The 20632-nt window shown below is 47.4% G+C and overlaps 2 protein-coding genes across 3 annotated transcripts; one reads left to right on the top strand and one right to left on the bottom strand.

Annotated features, from left to right (window-relative positions):
* The first annotated feature begins 1640 nt into the window (after positions 1–1640).
* ZNHIT2 (zinc finger HIT-type containing 2) lies at positions 1641–3346 on the top strand. The gene has a single exon (XM_077327268.1). It carries the CDS (start codon positions 1870–1872, stop codon positions 3076–3078), a length of 1209 nt encoding a protein of 402 aa, XP_077183383.1. The 5' UTR covers positions 1641–1869; the 3' UTR covers positions 3079–3346.
* Positions 3347–4656: 1310 nt separating this feature from the next.
* TM7SF2 (transmembrane 7 superfamily member 2) lies at positions 4657–20537 on the bottom strand. 2 transcript variants are annotated; one of them, XM_077327247.1, is made up of 11 exons: positions 20409–20537; positions 17797–17998; positions 17079–17275; positions 15245–15320; positions 13889–14083; positions 12606–12709; positions 11346–11465; positions 10315–10483; positions 9165–9245; positions 8086–8208; positions 4657–6202 (listed from the first exon to the last, which is right to left on the bottom strand). In XM_077327247.1, exons 2-11 carry the CDS (start codon positions 17849–17851, stop codon positions 6042–6044), a joined length of 1281 nt encoding a protein of 426 aa, XP_077183362.1. In that variant the 5' UTR covers positions 17852–17998; positions 20409–20537; the 3' UTR covers positions 4657–6041. The 2 variants fall into 2 exon arrangements, with proteins under 2 accessions (XP_077183362.1, XP_077183371.1); XM_077327256.1 differs by having other exon boundaries at positions 4661–6202; positions 15245–15299.
* Between the last annotated feature and the right edge of the window lie 95 nt (positions 20538–20632).

Genomic DNA, 20632 nt, shown 5'->3' with positions numbered 1-20632 from the left:
TTTTGCTTGAGGTCTTGTCACCTTTGGTAATTGTAATTATGGCTTTTTATGGGTTTTATTGTGTTTTTATTCTTTTATTATGTGAACTGCCATGAGCCCAATTGGGAATGGCAGTATATAAATTTAAATAATAAAGTTCTTTTGCCTTCTGTCTTGCCACACGGGCAGTGCTAGCTTTATATCATAACTAAAGTGTTTGCCGTTTCTCAGACCAAGATCAATGCAAGCAGCTTACAAAGGGCAGAAAAGGTAAAAAAGGGCAACTAGATGTGACCATATGTACCTGTATATTGGTACACCCATTGTGGAGTTTTTTGCGTTATACCATTTGATCACTAGAATACACGTGTTTAATGAGTCCAGAAAGGTTGCAGATGGTGTCTGCGAAGGTAGTTTTGGGGCTAGGATCATTAGAAGTACCTTTGGAGAACCTGCCAGGCATACTAGGAGTTTGGATTTGGTGGCAGGCATTCATTCTCCCTTGGGAATAACATGTGCTCTCAATATGTACATTTATGAACAGCACAAACAAATCAGAGTCCAGTGGCACCTTTAAGACCAACAAAGATTTATTCAAGGCGTGAGCTTTTGAGTGCAAGCACTCTTTCTTGAACTATGAACTGACCATCATGACAGTGGGAATATATAAGCAAAGGTTAATCTGTTACATTAGTTAACAGTCACAGCATCCAAATGCAGCCATATGAATATATAAACAGGTTATTGCAAAAGACCTTTCTCCTAATTGTACTAAAGCAGGTTCAAATCTCTGCTGGGCCATGAAGCTGACTTAGAAAGTTTGGGTCTGTTAACCTTCCCTCGCAGGCTTGTTTTAAGGATAAAAGTGGGGAGGAGGAAACCAGCACATTCCACTCAGAATACACTGGAGGGGGGGGGGAGAATAACAATATTTACCTGAAACATTTATATGCCAGCCTCTCACACATACACATCTTGTAAACAATGCTCTGTAGTTCTCAATAAGCCAACTATACAAGTAGGAAGAAGAAGAGTTGGTTCTTATATGCCGCTTTTCTCTACCTGAAGGAGGCTCAAAGCGACTTATAGTCGCATTCTCATTCCTCTCCCCACAAGACACCCTGTGGGATGGGTGAGGCTGAGAGAGCCCTGATATCACTGCTCAGTCAGAACAATTTTATCGGTGCCGTGGCCAGTCCAAGGTCACCCAGCTGGCTGCATGCGGGGGAGCGCAGAATCGAACCTGGCATGCCAGATTAGAAGTCCACACTCCTAACCACTATACCAAACTGGCTCTCTGGTAGGAATCACACTCCCCCCCCCTTTCCTTTGTATCGTTTGCTGGTGGAATTCTCAAGAGGCAAGATATAGGGGGAGTCACCTATCGAATTTCTGCTTCTGCTGTTGATACTATGGAAAAGGATTCCTGCACATGAGAAAGCTAATGTTTCACCCTCCTTCCTCAGGTTCGTCTCTAGGCCGGCTATCCAGATGTCCCTGGACTACAATGACCATGAGTCCCTTGTAGCACATGACAGCAGGAGCTCGTGGCAATTGTAGTCCACAGCCATTTGGACAGCCAGTTTCGCCACCCCTGCCATAGAGTTAGAAAAATGCGAATGTAAAACCTTGCAGAAACTTCCGGTAAGACTCGGAAGCCCCCTCTGGCCCGGAAGACAGATTCAAGCGGGTAACTTGCCGGCTATTTAATCTCCCGCTTGAGCGCCGCCCCTTCGATGAGCGTGCGCGTGGCCCCGCGACAAGGGCCGGAATTGCCCGAGTCCAAACGAGCAGGGGGCGGAGATCGAACGTTTCCAGCGACGGGGGCAGCCGACCATTGGCGGAAATCCTCGAACTCCTCCGGAGGGCCCCGGCCGTGAGCTGCGGAGCATGGAAGCCGACGGTTCGATCCCCACTCCGGACCCTTCCTGCGGGCTGTGCGTGGCCCGGAGGGCGCCTTACACCTGCCCGCGCTGCCACCTGCGTTTCTGCTCCGTGCCTTGCTACCGCCAGCACGGCTCCTGCGCCCAGGACTTCCAGCGCCGGGAGCTCCAAATCCGGCTCGAGGGCCAGCGGCAGGACCCGGCTTCCCAGCGCCGCTTGAGGGAAGCCCTCCTCCGGCTGCGAGAACTACGCGAGCCCGGGGATGCGGATCCCCAGCTAGGCCTCGACCCCCATTTGGAGCAGGCGGAGGTCGAGGCGCTGTGGGAGCAGCTGAGCCCGGAGCACAGAAAGCGCTTCCAGTGGATGCTGCACAGCGGCGAGATCTCGGCTCTCCTGCCCCCGTGGCAGCCCTGGTGGACGGGGCGCGGCCGGGACGCGGCGCTGATCCAGGAGCTGGGGGAGGCCCCCTCGCCGTCCTCCCCGGGCCCTGACGCCTTGCAGCAGCCTCAGGCGCCGGGGCCTCGGCCAGAGCCCCCCGCAAGGCCGGCGGAGGCCTGTCCGAGCCGCGTGCCCCCGGTGCCGGCCGCCCTCCCCGCCCTGAGCAGCCTGACCCGCTCGCCGGTCTCGCCCCTGGTGGGCTTGCAGCTGCCCAACGTGCTGTTCGCCTACGCCTATGCCCTGGCGCTCTACAACGGCGAGGCGGACGAGGCCCAGCTGATCCCGGAGTTCTGCGAGACGGTCCTCGACCTGTCCGGGGCGCTGGGGGCCCAGCGGGGCTTCGGGTCGGTGGCAGAAGCCCTCCACGCCGCCCTGCAAGCAGCCACCGCAGGGCGCTACCCCGAATGCCAGCTGGGACCCGGAGGGGCCATGGCGGCCGTGGCCCAGATCCTGATGGGGGAGTGCCAAGCCCAGCAGAAGGGGTACACCTTGGCCGCCCTGGCCCATCTCGCCCGGCTGCTGGGCCAGGGGAAGAGGCGGGCGTCCGCCGGGGATCGGCCCAGGCTGTACGCAGCGAAGAAAAAGTGCGACTTCCTTTTGTCCTGGGTGAACGAGAATGAAGGGGAGCTGAGCCGCCTGGCCCTGGAGGTGCAAAGAGAATGCCAGGCCCATCTGGACCGGGTCCGGGCGGTGGGAGCCGTCACCCAGGAACTGGAGAAGATGTGGGGGGGCAAGGTGCCTCCACCCCAAAGGACCCTGATCGAAGAACTGGATTGAAGGCCTAGACTGGAGCCTGGAATTGGCATCTCAGCTGGCCTTGGGGGGAGAGAGGGTTCTCCTTTCTGGAGACTTGCTGGGTTAGGGTTTGAGCCAGAAAGTGCCCTGTGGATGGGGCTACATTGTGGATTAGTCACAAGCACAGATGTCCAAATGGGGCGGATTAGCACCCTTACTCCTCAGGAAGAGAACATTTCGAAAGAGAGCATGGCTGGGGTTTTGAGAGAGGTGGGGAGTAGGGTGGTAATAAAATATCCACTTGCTTGCACACCATCTGTTTTCTTTCCAGATTCCTTTTAACCCAGTTAAGCCTCTCTGATTGCAAGAAATTAGTAAGTGTGCCAGGAGCAGACTAAATGGCAGTCAGATGATTAGCTTGAGTGCATACCTTAAAAATGGCCCAGTGGCCCATTTTTTTTCTAATCATTTGAGGAGCTTCCAGCCTAAAGTGGGATTGTGTGTGTTTGTATTTGTGTGTGTGTGTGTGTGGGGGGGGATTAGAACTGCCTGCTTCCGGAAAGCAGGCAAAAATATACTCTTGGGAAACCCACAAGCAGAGCATGAAAGCAGCAGCCCAATCCTGTTGTTAGTACCCAGCACCCAGGATTTGTAGGTAGGCTGCTTCTGAACATGGAGGTTCAATTTATTGTTCTCACCATTCATCATTTGCTTCTGCTGTAAAGTGCATCTAATTCTTTGATACTCAAATGAAGTTAGTGGGTGGTACATTCAGAATTGATAAAGTCATTCTTCATTCAAAGAGTTGTTAACTTGTGAGATTCACTGCCACCTATGCTTGTGGCTGTCACTATGAGCCAGTGCAGTGTGATGCTTAAAAGAGCAGCGGCCTCTGATCTGGAAAACTGGGTTTGATGTCTCTAATCCTCCATCAGCAGCCAGCTGGGTGACCTTGGGCTAGTCACCATTCCGTTGGAGCTCTCTCAGCTCTGCCTACTTCACCGGCTGTCTGTTGTGAGGAGATTCAAGTGAGTAGCCATGTTGGTCTGAACTAGCACGACAAAACTCGATTCCAATAGGGAAGGCCATTGTAAGCCGCTTTGAGACTCCTTTGGGCAGTGAAAAGCGGGATATAAAAACCAACTCTTCTATGGGGCATCTGACTGACTCCTGTTGGAAACAGAATACCATCCTAGCTTGGTCTAAGCTAAATTTCAGCTTTTAGGTTTATCTTGCTGGTTGCCTGGGACAATTGAATTTTTTCTAGTTTGCTGTTAACTGGAAGATCAGGGCCTTGGCTTTTAATTCAGCAGAGTAGATGGATAAAGCAAACAGAGCAGAGCAGATGGATAAAGCTGCTAGAGTAAGTTATTTAGCTCATTTGTATAATAAGCTACAGCAGTGATTCTTCTTGTGTGGAGTGATCTAAATCTGTCCTTTGTTTTCACCAGTAAAAGGTTTTCACCAGTAAAAGGAGAGGGGGTTTTGACTGCCTTGTCGCTATCTCTCTCCCCCTCCCATAATGTTACCGGAATGTCTGGAGAAAAAAACACATCCAATAGATGTTTAATACATTCTTTATTCAAATAAATTACTCCCCCCCCCCCAATCTTCATCTTCCAACCAGATCATATTTGAGTTCATTTCAGCACTGCCAAAAGACTCTTCTGCTATGGGCCCAAAAATTATTTTGCGATTCTTCCCCCAAATCCTTGTGCCCCCCTTTCCCTCTTCAGCATATTTATTTATTTATTTGTTTATGTATTTCTTACATGTCTATACCACCCTCCCTATAGGGCGGTTGACATAAAACGTAAGGATATCCTTTGGGAGCGTTGAGTTCTTCCATGTGTAAGTAAGCCATCACAAGGTGATTAAAATAAAATTACATAACGTTTTCAAAAAAATAAATTTTCTGGCTACAACACCAGAAAAACAGGCAAATCATTCTGAAAACAATTTGTTAAAATTCTCTCTTTTTTCCCGTCAGGAGAGATTCGGAAGTGGCACAAGCATCCTACTTGCCTTCTGAGAAGAGCTAAGAAAGTTAGTATTTGAATGTCAAAATTTATTGCCAAAACTCTAGTTATATTATCAAAATTGATGCTAATTAGAAGCTAAAATCCAGTCTGCAAACATCAAGGTAACACAAGCATTCAGGCTTCTTCAGTGATTTTCCATTTTCATTGAGAACTTCTTGATGTACATAATTCAGAAGCTGTAAGATGGTCCCAACTTCCCTAAATTAGAGATTCACAGCGCTTCATGTTTCCTAGTGATAGCGCCCTGTCTTCTACACAGATGGGTATCTGCTGCAGAAACTGCATCCCAGTAAGCTTTGCTTTCTTTTTTGATTTTTAAAATATGTCCCTCTGGTTTCAGAATGTACAGGACAGAGAGAGGCCAGAAGAGGACTTGTCATGTTACTTAATAATTCAGTAGAGTTCCTTTCCCCTGGCCATGATTACAAAACGGTAATGACTGGGGAAGGCACTGGCAAACCACCCCGTATTGAGTCTGCCATGAAAACACTGGAGGGCGTCACCCCAAGGGTCAGACATGACCCGGTGCTTGCACAGGGAATACCTTTACCTTTTCTAAGGTTAAGAAATTTTGTTCTGAGCACAGGGTCTGACCAATCCTGTCAAATAAACATCCGTGGGTTAGATCTGTACATACGCAGGTTTGGATTTTTTTTTAAAATGGTAATTTCCAGATGCAAGTAGGGTCTGACAGGGAAACGTGGATTTTTCCATGGGAAGAAGTAAGCCATGTTGGCTGTGAAGGCAAAGCTCTTTCATTCCATGCAAAGTGTAAACACTCAGATATCTGGACACAGATGGGCAGGGGTTCTCTGTGGTTGCTGTGGGACCCTGCAAAGACAGCAGCACCTCTTTGTTGTGGCCAGCCAGGCTGTTTTGGCGTGAGCTTCCTTGCAGCCACGCAGAAGGGAGGTGATGGGTGGGTGTCGACGTGATTTGAGGGATTGCCTGCCAAGCAGCGACTCAGTAGAGGTAGGGGAAGATCCGGTAAGGGACTCGGCGGCAGTACTCCTGCCAGGCCAGACCATACTTCCGCAGGCACTGGTGCTCATCCCTCGCCTCCCGGTGGATGAGAAGCATAGTAAAGTAGAGGATGTAGAAATAAGGCAGGATGTGGCTGATGCCTGAGAAAGAGAAAGGCAACCACTGAGAGAAGAGAGGTGAACTGGTAGAGTTGTCCCAATTGAGTACACTGGTTGGGATACAAAGTTGAATAAGGAAGGGAGAAGGTTCTAAGGTTGAAAATCCTAGATCTAGGGAATGTTAAACTGCAACACCGCAAAGGAGTGTAATCTTGGTGCAGTGGTTAAAAGCAGCAGCTTCTAATCTGGCGAGCTAGGTTTTCCCCACTCTTCCACATGCCGCCAGCTGGGTGACCTTGGACTAGTCACAGTCCTGATAAGAGTTGTTCTCACAGAGCAGTCCTGCCAGAGCTCTCTCAGCCCCACTTGCTTCACAGGGTGTTTGTTGTAGGGAGAGGCGGGAAAGGTGATTGTAAGCCGCTTTGAGTAAAAAGCAGGATATAAAACCAACTCTTCTTCAAAGTACACTTTATAAGCACTTACAGGAATTAAACAAAATAAGAATAGGAACCATAACAATAGGTTGGATCCAGAGTAAACCAAAAATTTCTGTTAACTTCTGCTTCCTGCTATTCCCCAGGCGCAGCATTTTTGGGAGATTTGGGGCTGGAGCAGAAGGCGGAAGGCAAAAAACGTCCATTCTGCCACTGAAAATGTAGACTGTAACCAATCTAATGTTATTCAACTCAGGACTAAGAGTCCTTTCTCCTTTTTATTTTTCAAGCAAAGGGATTTGTGTGTTTGGCATGCACATCTAGGTCAAAGGTCCAGTGTGGACTTTTCATAATTATAGGGTGGAAAACCAGGACATTTGGCTATAGATAAGAAATTCTCCTGGGAAATAAATACAGATGGTTTGGTTTGTTTTAGAGCCAGAGTGATGGGGAGAGGGAAGGACATAGCAATCCATCCTAACTCATTTTATTTATGGAAGTCAGTAAGATGTAATGGTTAGACTTTGATTAGGATCCAGGAAATCCAGTTTTGAATTTGTACTTTGCCATGAAAGTTTGCTAAGTGACTTTGGACCACCCATTCTTGCCTCAGCTTAACCTACCTCACAGGGTTGTTGTGAGGATCAAACAGAATGATGTAAGCTTGTTTGGGTCCCCACTGGGGGGAAAAGTAGGGTATAAATGAAGTAAATACAGAGCAAAGTTTGATTCCAGTGGCACCAACAAAGTTGTATTCTCAGTATAAGCTTTCGTGTACATGCATGCTTCTTCAGTGCGTGTGCACATGAAAATGTATACCCAGAATGAAATTTTGTTGATCTTAAAGGTTCCACTGGTTTCAAACTTTGTCCTGCTGCTTCAGACCAGCATGGTTACCCAGCTGTAAATAAATACATTTATACCCTGCTTTTGGTATGATTACTAAGAGGGGACCCAAAGCAGCTTATACTATTGTTCTCCCTCTATTTTACGCTCAGAACAATCACCCGAACAGTAAGCTTAGGACAGCCTTTCTCAACTTTTTTACCATTGAGAAACCCCTGAAACATTCTTCAGGCTTCAAGAAACCCCAGAAGTGGCATGATGGTGCAAATTATGATTGAGAAGCAGAGCTTTGGACACCCCCACCTGGGGCCCTTCCCACCCCCTCCAGACCCATAATTGGCGATGGGGGGGGCAGGTCAACATGACCATATATGGTCATATCACCTGATAAATGTTTATCAAATTTAAAAATATATATAAACAATTAACAACCCATTTGGGAAAACCCTTCCAGGCCCATCAAGAAATCACAGGGTTTCATGAAACCCTGGTTGAGAAAACTTGGCTTAGGATGAGAGCGGGCCAAGGTCACCCAGCATGCGTCTGTGGGTTTAGAACAGGGCCTCCCAGATCCCAGCATGACTATTATGCCGCGCTGATGACCCTTTGTTAGCAGCTTTCTAGAAGTTTCTGATTCCCACTTACCGCAGGGCAGGGACCAAGCAAATGCCATGATGAGGTCCCCCAAATAGTTGGGATGCCGCACAAACCCCCACCACCCGGACACCAGCAGACGCCGCCCCGTGGCCGTGGGGATGGTCTTGAGTCCTGGAATGGAGAAACATATTGATGGTCAATACTTTGCAAATTGGGGTGGAGGGGTTACACTGAAAATTCTGCACAATGACAGATCCCACAGTCTCTCCAGACTCAAAAGTAAACATTCTTCTGCTATCTTTCGCTACAGGATACCCTTTCAAAAAAACCCTGCATGCCCACAATGGGCTTGCTCCAACTTGGCATTAAAAACATTGATACACACTAATATTTTAGGCCAAGTCTCCACAAAGTGTAAGATAACACATAGCCTTGCAGCTCTTTTAGAAAAGGGACCAAAGCTCCGAGGTAGAGCATGTTCTTTATTTGTATTCCACTTTTCTCCTCAATGGGGACCAGAGTGACAGCATCATTCCCCAACAGCTCTGTGAGGAAGGGTTAGGCTGAAAAAGTGTGACCGGTCAAAAGTCACTCAGTCAGCTTCTCTGGCTAAGCAGGGATTTGAACCTGGATCTCCCAGATCCCAGTCCAGCCCATGTTGAATGCAGAAGTTCCCCAGTTTTGAATCTGGTCCCTCTATTGTAGGAGTGGCCAAACTGTGGCTCTCCAGATGCCCATGGACAACAATTCCCATGAGCCTCTGCCAGCAATTCCTGCTAGTATAGAAGTATGATAAATAAATAAATAAATTATTGGAAAATATTGCAAGGACTGGGACCCAGAGAGTCCAGTCCTTGAGATCCTACATTTCTCATGAACAAGCTTTGGTCAACAATGCACATTTCAGTCAACGGCACAGGGAAAGGGCCATCCATCAGCTGTCTTCCAAGCTGGCTGACTACCAAGCTAAACACAATTCCCTTGATGTAAAAGATATGATGTATGATGTTACATGCAACTTTATTAACTTGATGAAACTGTGTGAGAGACAAGCACGTTGCCTGTGGTGTTCAGCACAGCAGCTCCCGGCACACAATAGACAGAATCGAGCCGTCAGAGTTACAAACCAGCTACTTTGGGATCAACAGGATTCCGGCGGAAAGTGTTCTTCTGGGAGTTAGCACTGCGGAAAACAGAATAGCCCAGGCCTGCATGGGAAGGAGAGGGGTAAAGTGTGAACAGGCAGATGAATGAGCGGAGGGAATCATATGGCATCATATGGGTTAATTGGGATATCATGGCACAATTTGCTAATTTGCCACAGTTTGCTTTTGCTGGTTGTTCATTTTGATGGTTCTTCATTTCGTCTGAGGAAGAGTGCTTGCACTCGAAAGCTCACGGCTTGAATAAATCTTTGTTGGTCTTAAAGATGCTATTGGGCTCTATTTTTGTGGAGCAGAGGGAATGTGATCATGGAAGTAAGATGGCCCCAAGGGACGCTCATCAGTGGCAGAAAGAAATCTACATTTACACCCAAAGGAAGACAAGGTCTTTTGTTTTTATACTTGGGTTAATGCCAAAGGGCCAAAAAGAAGGAATCATCATGTATTTGTCTGTAATTTACAAGTATGCCCAGTAATATAAAAAAAATTCTGTATAAGCTTTTTAGTCAGGGAGATCCAGGGTCAACTTTGGGAGCGATATGGTCTGAAGCAAAGTATTTAAACATCTCAAAGCCCGCATACCTTGGCCAGTCCACAAAACATTGCTTTTCAGGGTGCATAATTGAAATTTTGTTTTAGTGCCTGGCTCAGTAACCAGTGCTGCTTCACGCATTATACACAGGCTGGGACAGGATGTTCAGACCGGAATTGCAGATTCTCCTCCATGGCCATGCTGGCCCTGGCCCTCCTGTTTGTGTTATTGCCCCTGCCCCTGCAACTGGCACGCTGCCTCTAAACATGGTGGCACCACTCAACCCTCAAGCCTAATACCTGTTGAGCAATTCATCTTCCAGTCAATTAGACTGATTAAAACTGGCAGGATTAGACGAAGGGCCTTCTAATTGGGTGGCAGCCTTGCCTGCATCATCCTCAAATAGGCAATAGAGCTGTGGAGCATATAATTTATCAGTTTTTGATGGCTGCTACTGGCAAAATCCCTAACAAGAGACTGATGAGAAATTATATTTTTTCTGCACGTGCTTTGCTACATGCCGGCACTCTTGTTCTGGGATTCGGCCATTTGGATTAAACCCGTCTTCCTCGTTCATCTTACCATTCAGCAGGATGATGCCTCCAGCTACAGGCAGGCTAAGCTTCTGCGGATGCGTGACCAGGAAATAGGACTGCAGACTGTACAGGAAGGGCACCCAAGCCAGGTTCCCAAAAGCTAGCATGAAGCCGAAACCCTCGTGAACAATGTCCATGGTGGTGAGGATGGCCTCCTTGAGAAAAGAAACGAGATGTGCTGAGGGTGACCGAGTGGGAATTAGCTCAGTGGCAAGTCACTTGCTTTCTACCTACAGAAGGTCCCAGGTTCAATCCTGGGCATCTCTTGTTAACAAAAAGACTGCTGCCTGGGAGCTGTTGCCGAACAGAGCAGACAACACTGATCTTGATAGACTGATGGTATAAGGCAGCTTCATACCTTCAGGCCTCCTTTCTGCACACATTGGTTAACGCATTTTCAAAGCACTTTGGAAGCAGATCTTCCTGTTCTGCACAGGAAAATCCATCTGCAAAAGCACATTGAAAGTGCATTATTCTATATGTGCGGAATGAGCCATGGAGCAATTCATCTGTGTCTTCTTGTCCTCCCTCCTCACTAAGGATACCTCCGGGTGAGATCCGGGCTATCCCTGGAATTACAGCTCATCCCCAAGCAACAGAGATCAGTTCCCCTGGAGAAAATAGATGTGGCCTTGTACCCCATTGAGGTCCATATACTCCCCAGGCTCCATCCCCAAATCTCCAGGAGTTTCCAAGCCTGAATCGGTAAACCTTACCCCCCTCCCGGTCCTCTGTTGGTGACTTGGTGGTGGAGGGGACGACTGGCAAGCCGACTTCGCAGCTTTATTTTCATACACTCCAGTTATCCCTATTTTCTCGCACTCATGGCGCTAAGGAGAAAATCTGTGATAAGGTTAGCTCTGTCTCTCCAATCGCTGACTGTTCTGAAACTGATGAGAGCAGAACTAGGACTTCAAATGCTTTGAGCACACAAAGATGGGGGGAGGGGAGAAAAATAACTACAAATGGACCCTCAATTTCCCAGCCGGCATAGGTCTCTCATGATGTTGAACATACCTCGTTCCAAAAGGCGTCCACCACATAAAGTAGCTGGAAGGCATTCACAAGAATCATAGCCAAGGAAGGATTCCCTCTCAGCTCCGTCTCCTTCACTAACATACCCATGTTGATCAGAGCCTAAAGGACAAGAGAAAAGGAAGACCTACTGCAACCACAGGATGGCTGTGAGTCCATTTTTCTTCCATTGTATCCCTCCCATCATCACCAGATCACTGTTCCTTTAACCCAATGCTCTTTACGGTAGATTTAAGTAAAGCAACAGCTTCCTCTGCTGGCAGTTTAACAAGAATGCACTTCAGTGCACTATAGCGTTATTCAATTAACACAGTTTTTAACAGCTTCAATTAACACACAGTTTTTAACAGCTTCAATTAACACACAGTTTTTAACAGCTTCAAAGCACAGGAGTGTTGTTGTTTTTTTAAATCCCAAAGCAACACAATTTTCAGATTTTCACCGTAATTAAGTGATGCATACAAATGATCAACCATGTTTTTGTCCTCCATGGTTCTTGCCGAGTGGGACTGATAGCCGTCTCAAAGCAGACCCCTGAGGGGAGCCAGAAATCTTGTTCACATCTTTCCAGACCTCCTGGCAGGCCCAAAGCAGCTCCACCCTTTCCTTGGCCCGATATCAGCTTTGTAGTCCTACTAACTTGCAATGCAACACCCCTGTGAGCCTCTGCCTACATGCAAGCTCCCCCAGTATAGCAGTTTCCCAAGAGGGTGAGGGAGACTGGGCAGCCAGAGAGGCACAAGTCCCCTGTCCCAACACTCCACAGTCCTGGTCCACCCACTCCTGGAGATTTAGTTCGGAACATGGAACTCCCAGAGCAAGCCTGGGCAAAAGTCCTCAAGGCAATCACAAAGAGAACAGGAGGACAGGGCAATGTGTGAAACAGCCCTTAACTGTATAAGCCAGGGGCTTCTGGGAATTGTAGTCCATGGACATCTAGAGGGCCGCAGTTTGACTAGAAGAAGAAGAAGAGTTGGTTCTTATATGCCGCTTTTCCCTACCCGAAGGAGGCTCAAAGCAGTTTACAGTCACCTTCCCATTCCTCTCCCCACAACAGACACCCTGTGGGGTGGGTGAGGCTGAAAGAGCCCTGATATTACTGCTTGGTCAGAACAGTTTTATCAGTGCTGTGGCAAGCCCAAGGTCACCCAGCTGGCTGCATGTGGGGGAGCGCAGAATCGAACCCCTGGTATAAGCCCTCCTGCTTTCTCTTCCCACCCCCTCGGGCCCAGTGATACCTACCCAACCCAGGAGACCCGGGCGCAGCTCACAGAAAAACTTAAGGTCGAAGGTACCAATGCGTGGGTTCAACTCGTGGCCGATGAAGAAGTCATAGATGGGGTTTCCTGTGCAGGGAAAAGGTAGGGGATGCTGAAGATCGACAACATTTCAGTATTTTTCTGATCTATTATTATATTATTATTATTTATTCAATTTCTTACCCGCCACTCCCAATGGCTCATGGCGGGTTACAAAGCCTGTATAAAAATCCCAATAAAACTTCCCCTTAAAACCACAGACATAATTTACAATCAAAAGAAATAAAAACGAAATAGGTAAGATAGGGTGGGAAATCAGTTCTAGCCCTCTTGGCAGTGGGTGTGTTTTGTTTTTGTCCCCGTGGACTGAGAAAATGTGAACAGAAGAGGTCCATTCTCAAAAACAAAATGGAGAACGTTTCAGGCTCCCAGGAGAATCTGTTGTAGCCTGCTCTGAGTGGGGCTGGGCTCCCATGGCATTCCTTTCTCCTGTCAGGATTTTCCATCCAAGTTGCTCTCTCTTAGCCCAGGCTCAATCCTGGACCGGAAAAGAGAAACACGTGCCTTCACTGCCACTGCAGGAAGACCAGTGAAGAGACTAGAGCCTCATCCCCTTGATGGTTTCCTGACAGCATGGGCATACTTTCTTCAGCCCAGGGGAGCCCTCCCCTAGCCCCAGTGTAATGGACAGGACATGAGGCTTATCGAAGATCTTTCTCTCATCTGGTTATTCAGGGCCAGAAAGACCATGATTAGGGCCAGAAAGACCGTGATTACTTCCTATTTCCGTAGCCATTAATAAGTCATTACAGGCAGGTTGAGGAACTGTGCTCTGAATGTCCTGCGGGAGCTACAGGGCTATTGGGCCTGGAAGGGACAGCCCACTCTCGTCCTGGAAAGGCATACAAATGTGCATAGTCCTGCTTGGAGCCAGTGGAGGCCTGACCTAACCAGTTTGGGAGGCCTTCCCCCACTGAAGAAGAAGAGAGGCTCCAATGTGAGGCTACAGAACTAGAAGTACAATAACAAATGCAGTTTTCTTGATTTTGGGCACAACAAAGGTTGTGGAGATGCCTTTTCCAATCCTTTCGTAACTGTTAATCCTGTAGAGCAAAAAACCATCCAGGCAAGTCCTTCTGCACAAATTCCTTAATAAATGGGCTTTATAGGGAAGTCCAGAAAGGTCCCCCTCCCTTATTGGGTTCCCTGTGGACACTTCTGTCCCTTTGAACCGACACGTGAGATGCCGTGGAACCGAGAGCTCACCTGAATTCCCACCTGGAGCCAGCGCTGTCCCAGGGGCCAGGAGTGCTTTGAGATAGAGGAGGATGCTGAGTCCAAAAGCCAGAACAGTTGCAGAGAAGGCGAGTTGCAGTAAATGGTCGTATATGTAACTGAGGCGCAACCCTGCAACCATGCCGACCCCCACCAACAACGCTGTGATCCACATGGCATGGATCCCTGCCAAGGGAAAAATGGGTTTAGGCAGAGACAGAATGAGCCGTCCTGAGGCTGTCTCAGGTATAGATGCACAGATGAAGCTGCCTTCTCCTGCCAGTCCCATTAGTTAAGGGTGACCTTTGATAGACCAACAGTCTGATTCAGAATAAGGCAGCTCTTTCAATGTGGTAAACAAGTTTATAATTGTTGCAGAGGGCCAAATAGTCCTGGTTAAGGGTGTTACAAGCATGAAATGCAGGAGGGCAATCCTTAGGTGTCCTCTGTCTGATCCAGAAGTCTTCCATGATGGCACGATACACAATAGTGCCTTTGTTCCAGGATTCTGGTCTATTATGTTGAAGAGAAATGTGTTCCCTTCCCATCCTCACGCCCACAAAACACACTAGTTTGTGATAATATGGTCCATTTGCCAGAGAACTGATCTCAGATCCCAAAACAGTTCTGGGTTCGAATGTTTCTTCCACCATAGCCCCTGTGTTGTATCCTGTGAGAAGTTGTTATCACCCTCACACACACACACAAACCTGTGAACATATATTCCGTCACTGAGCCCCCTCCTGAAACTCTGTCACCAAATTTCCAAGAATTTCCTGAGCAGGAGTTGGCAGTGCCCCCACTTTCAGAGATGAGGTAGGTAGCAATTAGAGACAGGGCACTTTGCTTAAGGAATGCTGTTCTTCTAGAAGTTCACCTGGTGACTCTGTGGCTTTCTTTTAGACAACAGGCTGCAACCTGTCTGTTCAATTAAGCTTTTAATTAAGAAGAAGAGGCGGGGTTTTGCACCCTGCTTATTACTACCTGATGGAGTCTCAAAGCATCTTATAATCACCTTCCCTTCCTCTCCCCACAACAGACACTCTGTGAGGTAGGTGAGGTTTCAGAGAGCTCTGAGAGAACTGAGACGGGACCAAGGTCACCCAGCTTGCTGCATAGGGAAGAGGAGTGGGGAATCAACCCCGGTTCTCCAGAACAGAGGCTGCTGCTCTTAACTACTAGGCCAAGGGGTTACTCAAATAATTTGCTTTGAGACTGCAATTGTTTAATTTCAAGCTGCTCAACGGCTGGTGTTTTGTTAACCTCATGAGAGATTACTCTAGCCACGAGATATTGTTTCCCTCCAGAATTGTTTCTGGCATGGGCTCTGTTTCCAGGCGTACCCACCATTAATACAGTACAGGAGCCGGCTTTTGTCTCGAAGAACTGTCCCTTCTGTGACCTGTTTTAAGAAATATACAAGCTGAAGCAAGGAGAGCTTTATTAGAACCTTTCTTCCAGTGCTCTGGTCTGGTTGTAGAAGATAAATATTCCCCCTTCCCACCAAAAAAAAAAAAAGTTTGTGATCATATACTCCACTTGCCAGAGGACTGATCTTAGAGCACAACACAATTCCGCGTTCAAATGTTACTTCCACCATAGCCTCTGAGTTAAATCCTAGGAGAAGTTATCACACACACCTCCATCCCAAATTGGTGAAGATATATTCAGACTGCAGTTGGAAATTAGCTTGTGTGTTTGTCCAGGGAGCAGAAAATAAGATTATTTTACCAAGAGAGTTGGCTGAGAAAAGCACTTTTAAGGAGGAAAAGGATGACAGAGAACTCATTAAAGATTTTAAAAAGGCATAGTTGCTGATTGAATTATAATTCAGAATTGCAGAAATGGAGGCATGAAGCTGAACCCCATATCAGGCAGTAACTTTGGGGACAGGGACCCATATTAGGCAGTAACTTTGGGGACAGCAGGGAAGATCTGAACTGGAGGTTCCAGGCTGTCAGGCTGAATCTGCACTGGGCTTTTTATCCCAGTGACCCCAAAGTCATCTACACATTATTTGATTTCCATGCTGATATTTAGTGCTTTAAATTTTCCCTCTGCAACGTCTATGATTGATCCGCGGTAGCACTACCTTTCCCCCGCTTCTGCAGGAGTGGATATAGCTTGCTACATTTGAGGAATCCACTCCGAGACCCCCAGTATTTGTATAGACCTCTCCATTTTGCTGGATTAACTTCCTCCCTGGCGCCTCCAACGCTGACGTAGTGAAGCCTGTCGCAGATTGGTCAGGGCGTCAGTTCAAAGGCTGCCTGGTTTCCAGCTCCCTTGCAAGACTTATTTTTGCCCTCATTTCTAAAGTGCCTGTGCTCCAAGCCCACACTTCTATGTGCCAAGATTTGTCTTTTGGATTGTCTTTCCGTTCCCTGCCCGTTCAGGAAAATGCCTCCCTCCCACTTTGACTGTAGAACAGCAGGAAATAAACCCCTCTCCAGCCTTGTGCTGGCTGAAGCTTTGCGACCACTGCTCCCCTCCCCCCTCTTAGCTTCCCCAATCAAGCAATTAAGTGTAGAACACAGTCTGTTTCAATGCAGGGAAAAGGAAGGAGGAAGACCTGGGTTCGGATTGACAGGATCGACAACAGGGGGGGGGAGTGTAAAACCAGCCGCAATCTTTTCTTCCCTGAATTGTGTTAATGGTCAGTGACTTTCCACCAATTAACTCCTCTGACAAGGAGACCAGACTTGCCTTAATCGTGCCTGTTGTGCCTTTGGACATTCAGAGACTGGGAGCTTGGGAACTGAACCTGAGATCCAAGACCCTTACTAATGATTCGCCAATCACTGGTTCACAGCCAATCAGTGTACAGACTTAAGAACCAATCAAGGACCATTAATGGCCAATTATGTGACTTGATGGGAGCTTGTTTAATATTTCTAGTTCCAGTAAAGTTGCTCGGTTGTTTCATATATATTACCAAGGTCTGGTTTCTTGTGAGCCGATAACCTTAAGGGCTCACAAGCTGCTCGCTTGCCCAAGGTGTAATGACTCAGAGGGACCTAGACTTGGATCCCTGACATTCATTGATTAATGCCTCAAGAACCTTACAACTGAAAATTCAAAGCATAGAGGTTTATTAAAACACTTTCCTCGTAGTGCGAGATGGCATACAATAATAATTAGAAACATTTTCAGTGGAAATGCAAAAATAACGCCTCCTTACCTTCCCCAGAGGCAGCATGTACAGGAGAGCCTGCAGCCCTACCCAGGCTAAGACCAGTGCAAAATCCTGTGGGTTCCACAAGGAGCGGAGGGTGGGCAAAGGCAATGGGAAGTTCAAGAGGCTGGCCTGCTCTGTCCTGCACGTGAGTAGCAGGACGAAGACAGTGGCAGGCAATAGGAAAAGGAGGCAGAAGGCCCCTGCAACAAAGAAGGAGGGGGGAGGGAGGATTAGAAAGGAGCAAGTGTCTTGGGAAGGGAAGCCAAGGAAAAAACAGAACCCAGCTTTGTCAGTGGGAAGGCAGTAGGATCAATATTCCAGAGATCTGGAATATTGCTGGAGATCTCGTGTTATTAGGTGGCAGCTGGAGATCTCGTGGTATTGCAGCTGATCTCCAGGCGACTGATCAATTCACCCTGAGAAAATGGCTGCTTTGGAAGTTGGATTTTTTGGCATTCTCTCCCATTGATGTCCCTCCCTTCGGCCAAACCCACCCTCCCCAGGCTCTTCCCCACAAATCTCCAGGTATTTCCAAACCCGGAACAGGCAACCCTAATTCCAGACAAAAATAGAAAAAGTATTTTTACTCCCTAAGACAGCTATGGGGGGCTCAGGAAAAAAAAAACACAAAAAAACCCCCAGAGGACACTTGTGGATCTTTTCTATTTTGTCGTCCCGTCTCTCCCACCGTCCTCTGGCCACTCCAAAATTTCCTCCTTACCTAGAAAACCCCCAAATTCCAATTCTTTGGTGCGGGGGATCTTGTGTCGATCCATAGTTCTCTCAACCAGGTGCCGAGTCAGCTGTCAACAGTGAACAGCGCTGCCAGAAAGGCACACATACACGCCCGACACCGCACACTTGTGGTTTTAAATCTTGACTTGTGTGTACGGGCGGAGGGGTATTATTCTCGAGCCACGTGCCTGTGGAAAGAATCTATTTAGACCCAGTTGTATTTTGCTTCTTCTTCTTCTTCTTGGGTACCCACTTAAGCTCTCTTTGTACAAATTAATTACCCCTGGCTGAGGCCCAGCTATCCTTTCACGTTTACTATGGTTGAGAGGATTAGAACTCCCTCCCTTCCTTTCATTCTGCGTTCTGCCGGTGCCTTAAATGAGGGCAGAGGGACAGACAATTTCTTCTTTTAGAAATGAATCAGCAGAAGGACATGCATGCATGCATGAAGACCTTTCCTCTCTCTCTGCTGAGTAAACCACAACCAGCCAGCTGGCCGGCCGGCCTTCCTACACAATTGGGACTATTGGCTTGGGGCCAGAATTCAAGAGCAGAGGGTACAGAAGTCATATCAGTGCTGAGATCTGTCTGGTGTCTTTGTTTGAAATGATTCACAATAAGAGTGTCACTGAGCATGTGCAGAGTGCTCCTAGCTTCCTGCTGAATTAAATCAAAAGAGATTCTGGCTAAATGTTAGGAAGAATTTCCTGACAGTTCTCCAGTGGAAAATGTTTCCTTGGAAGGTAGCAGGATCTCTTTCTTTTGAGGTCTTTAAGCAGAAGCTAGATGGCCATGTGACAGCAATCCAGTTCTGTGAATTATACTCTGTTTTCTCTTCAGATCGCATAATTCTGTGAATTTAGGCAGTGTGAGAGGGAGGGCAGGAAGGGATGAGAGTGATTGGCTCTCGTAGCCCTTTCTTACATGCCCAGCGTAATGCCGATCACCACTTTAGGATCAGAAAGGAATTTTCTTCCAGGCCAGATTGGCTCCGAGATCCTGGAGATTTTTTTGCCTTCTTCTAGAAATAGAAGAAGAGTTTTTTTTTAATCCTTCTTTTCACTATTCAAAAGAGTCTCAAAGCGGTTTACAATCATCTTCCTTTTGTGTCTCCACAACAGACAACCTGTGAGGTAGGTGAGGCTAAGAGAGCTCTGAAACTGCTCTGTGAGAACAGCTCTAACAGGACTCTGACTAGCCCCAGATCACCCAGCTGGCTGCATTGTGGAGGAGCAGGGAATCAAACTCAGCTCTCTGGATTAGAAACCACCACTCTTAATTAGTACACCAAGCTGGAATAGAGAAGGGGTCGCTTGGAAAGAGGGGATGAATAGCTGTAAATTTCCTGCATTGTGCTGGGGGTTGGACTAGATGACCCTTGGAATCCCATCTACCTCTATGAATTTAAATACTGGTGTTCCATTTGCCTTCTTATTAAACCCTTTAGGCCCCAAACTCAGCAAAAGCAGGGTATTTGTTCACAATAAATACCCCAAAGCAAAATATATATATTTAATATCAGTAAATTCCAATTATACTTTCCTTCAGTGCACCCAAATCTTCTCATGAGCTGTTTCATAGGCATTCACCAGTATCAGCACACACCCCACATTCCAGTACAAGAATATACCTCTGAACGTTGCATTTAATATATGAAGCTGTCTTATACCAAGTCAAGTTTGGGGTAATCTAGCTCTGTATTCTTTACTCTAGCGGCATTTTTTTCCTAGTTCCCAGGCATAGAAAATCCCCCCCCCCCCATAATGACGGTCCTGTACTGAACTAGGAATTGAACTGGGGTACCTTCTATGTACAAAGTATGTGCACTACCACACTACAGCCCCTCCAGAGGTGCATGGCCACAGTGGCTCTGATTATGGTGTCAAGTGCATAAAGTTATTTTTGGCAAAAGAAGCACCACTGCCCCAGTGGAGAGATCATGCCAATGCCTTACTCCGATTAGATCTTTTCAGTCCTAGGCTTCTTAAATACGCCTCCAAGAGAGCCAGCATGGCAAGATCAGCAAGTAAATCTCAGCTTCTTCATAACTTCTTTGATTCACAATCCAAACTCTGTCCTGATATGATTTTCATTCCAATTAGGACTTCCACCGCAAACCCCCCACACACACCTGCACTGGGCAAGCAGGGTTTTGGAATTTTTACAATTTAGCATTAAAAGCATACAGGATTTAGATGTGCCTCAGCTCCGGTTTTCTGTCTCCAGCGGAGGGTAGCAAGAAAATAAAGAGCTGCACCAGTAACAGGATACAAAGAAACAAGGCCAAGGCCAATGGTGCAAAATCAGATTAAAATATTTTAGTACTCAGTGAAATCACCTATTTAGATTCTGGAAAGCCTTATTTTTATCTTGATGAAACACATAGGGAATTTTAAGAAATTTAACCGAATTATCCAATTTTGCTTCTTGTTGGCTTTGCTTTTTTGTGTCCAGCGATGGGTAGCCGGCAGGGAAAGATGCAGACAGCCGTATATCCCCTCTTGCTGTCTGACTCCAGCATCTGAGACATGGTGGGGGGATGGGATACCCTGTCCCTGAGATGCAACAGTCCACCCCCTCAAGCAGTCATGGACTTACCTGTCCGGACTGCAAAGGACTCAGGCAGATTCCTGGCGGAGGGCCACAGGTCTCGCTCACCTGTTCCTCTACCTGCGTTCTGTCATCCACGCCAACCAGGGTGGCAGCACCCTCCCCCCTCTTCCCATCCTGTCCTTATCCCTGAGCAGCCAATCGCAGCCTAGGAAAAGAATGACATTGGCTGGGGGGAGCCTATGAGGAGCCAGGAGGGAGTGTCTGGCTCG

The sequence above is a fragment of the Paroedura picta genome, chromosome 1, assembly GCF_049243985.1.
Source record: "Paroedura picta isolate Pp20150507F chromosome 1, Ppicta_v3.0, whole genome shotgun sequence".
In the NCBI taxonomy this organism is placed as follows: domain Eukaryota; kingdom Metazoa; phylum Chordata; class Lepidosauria; order Squamata; family Gekkonidae; genus Paroedura; species Paroedura picta.
Note: the sequence above shows the minus strand (reverse complement) of the source record. Positions and strands in the feature narration are given on the sequence as shown.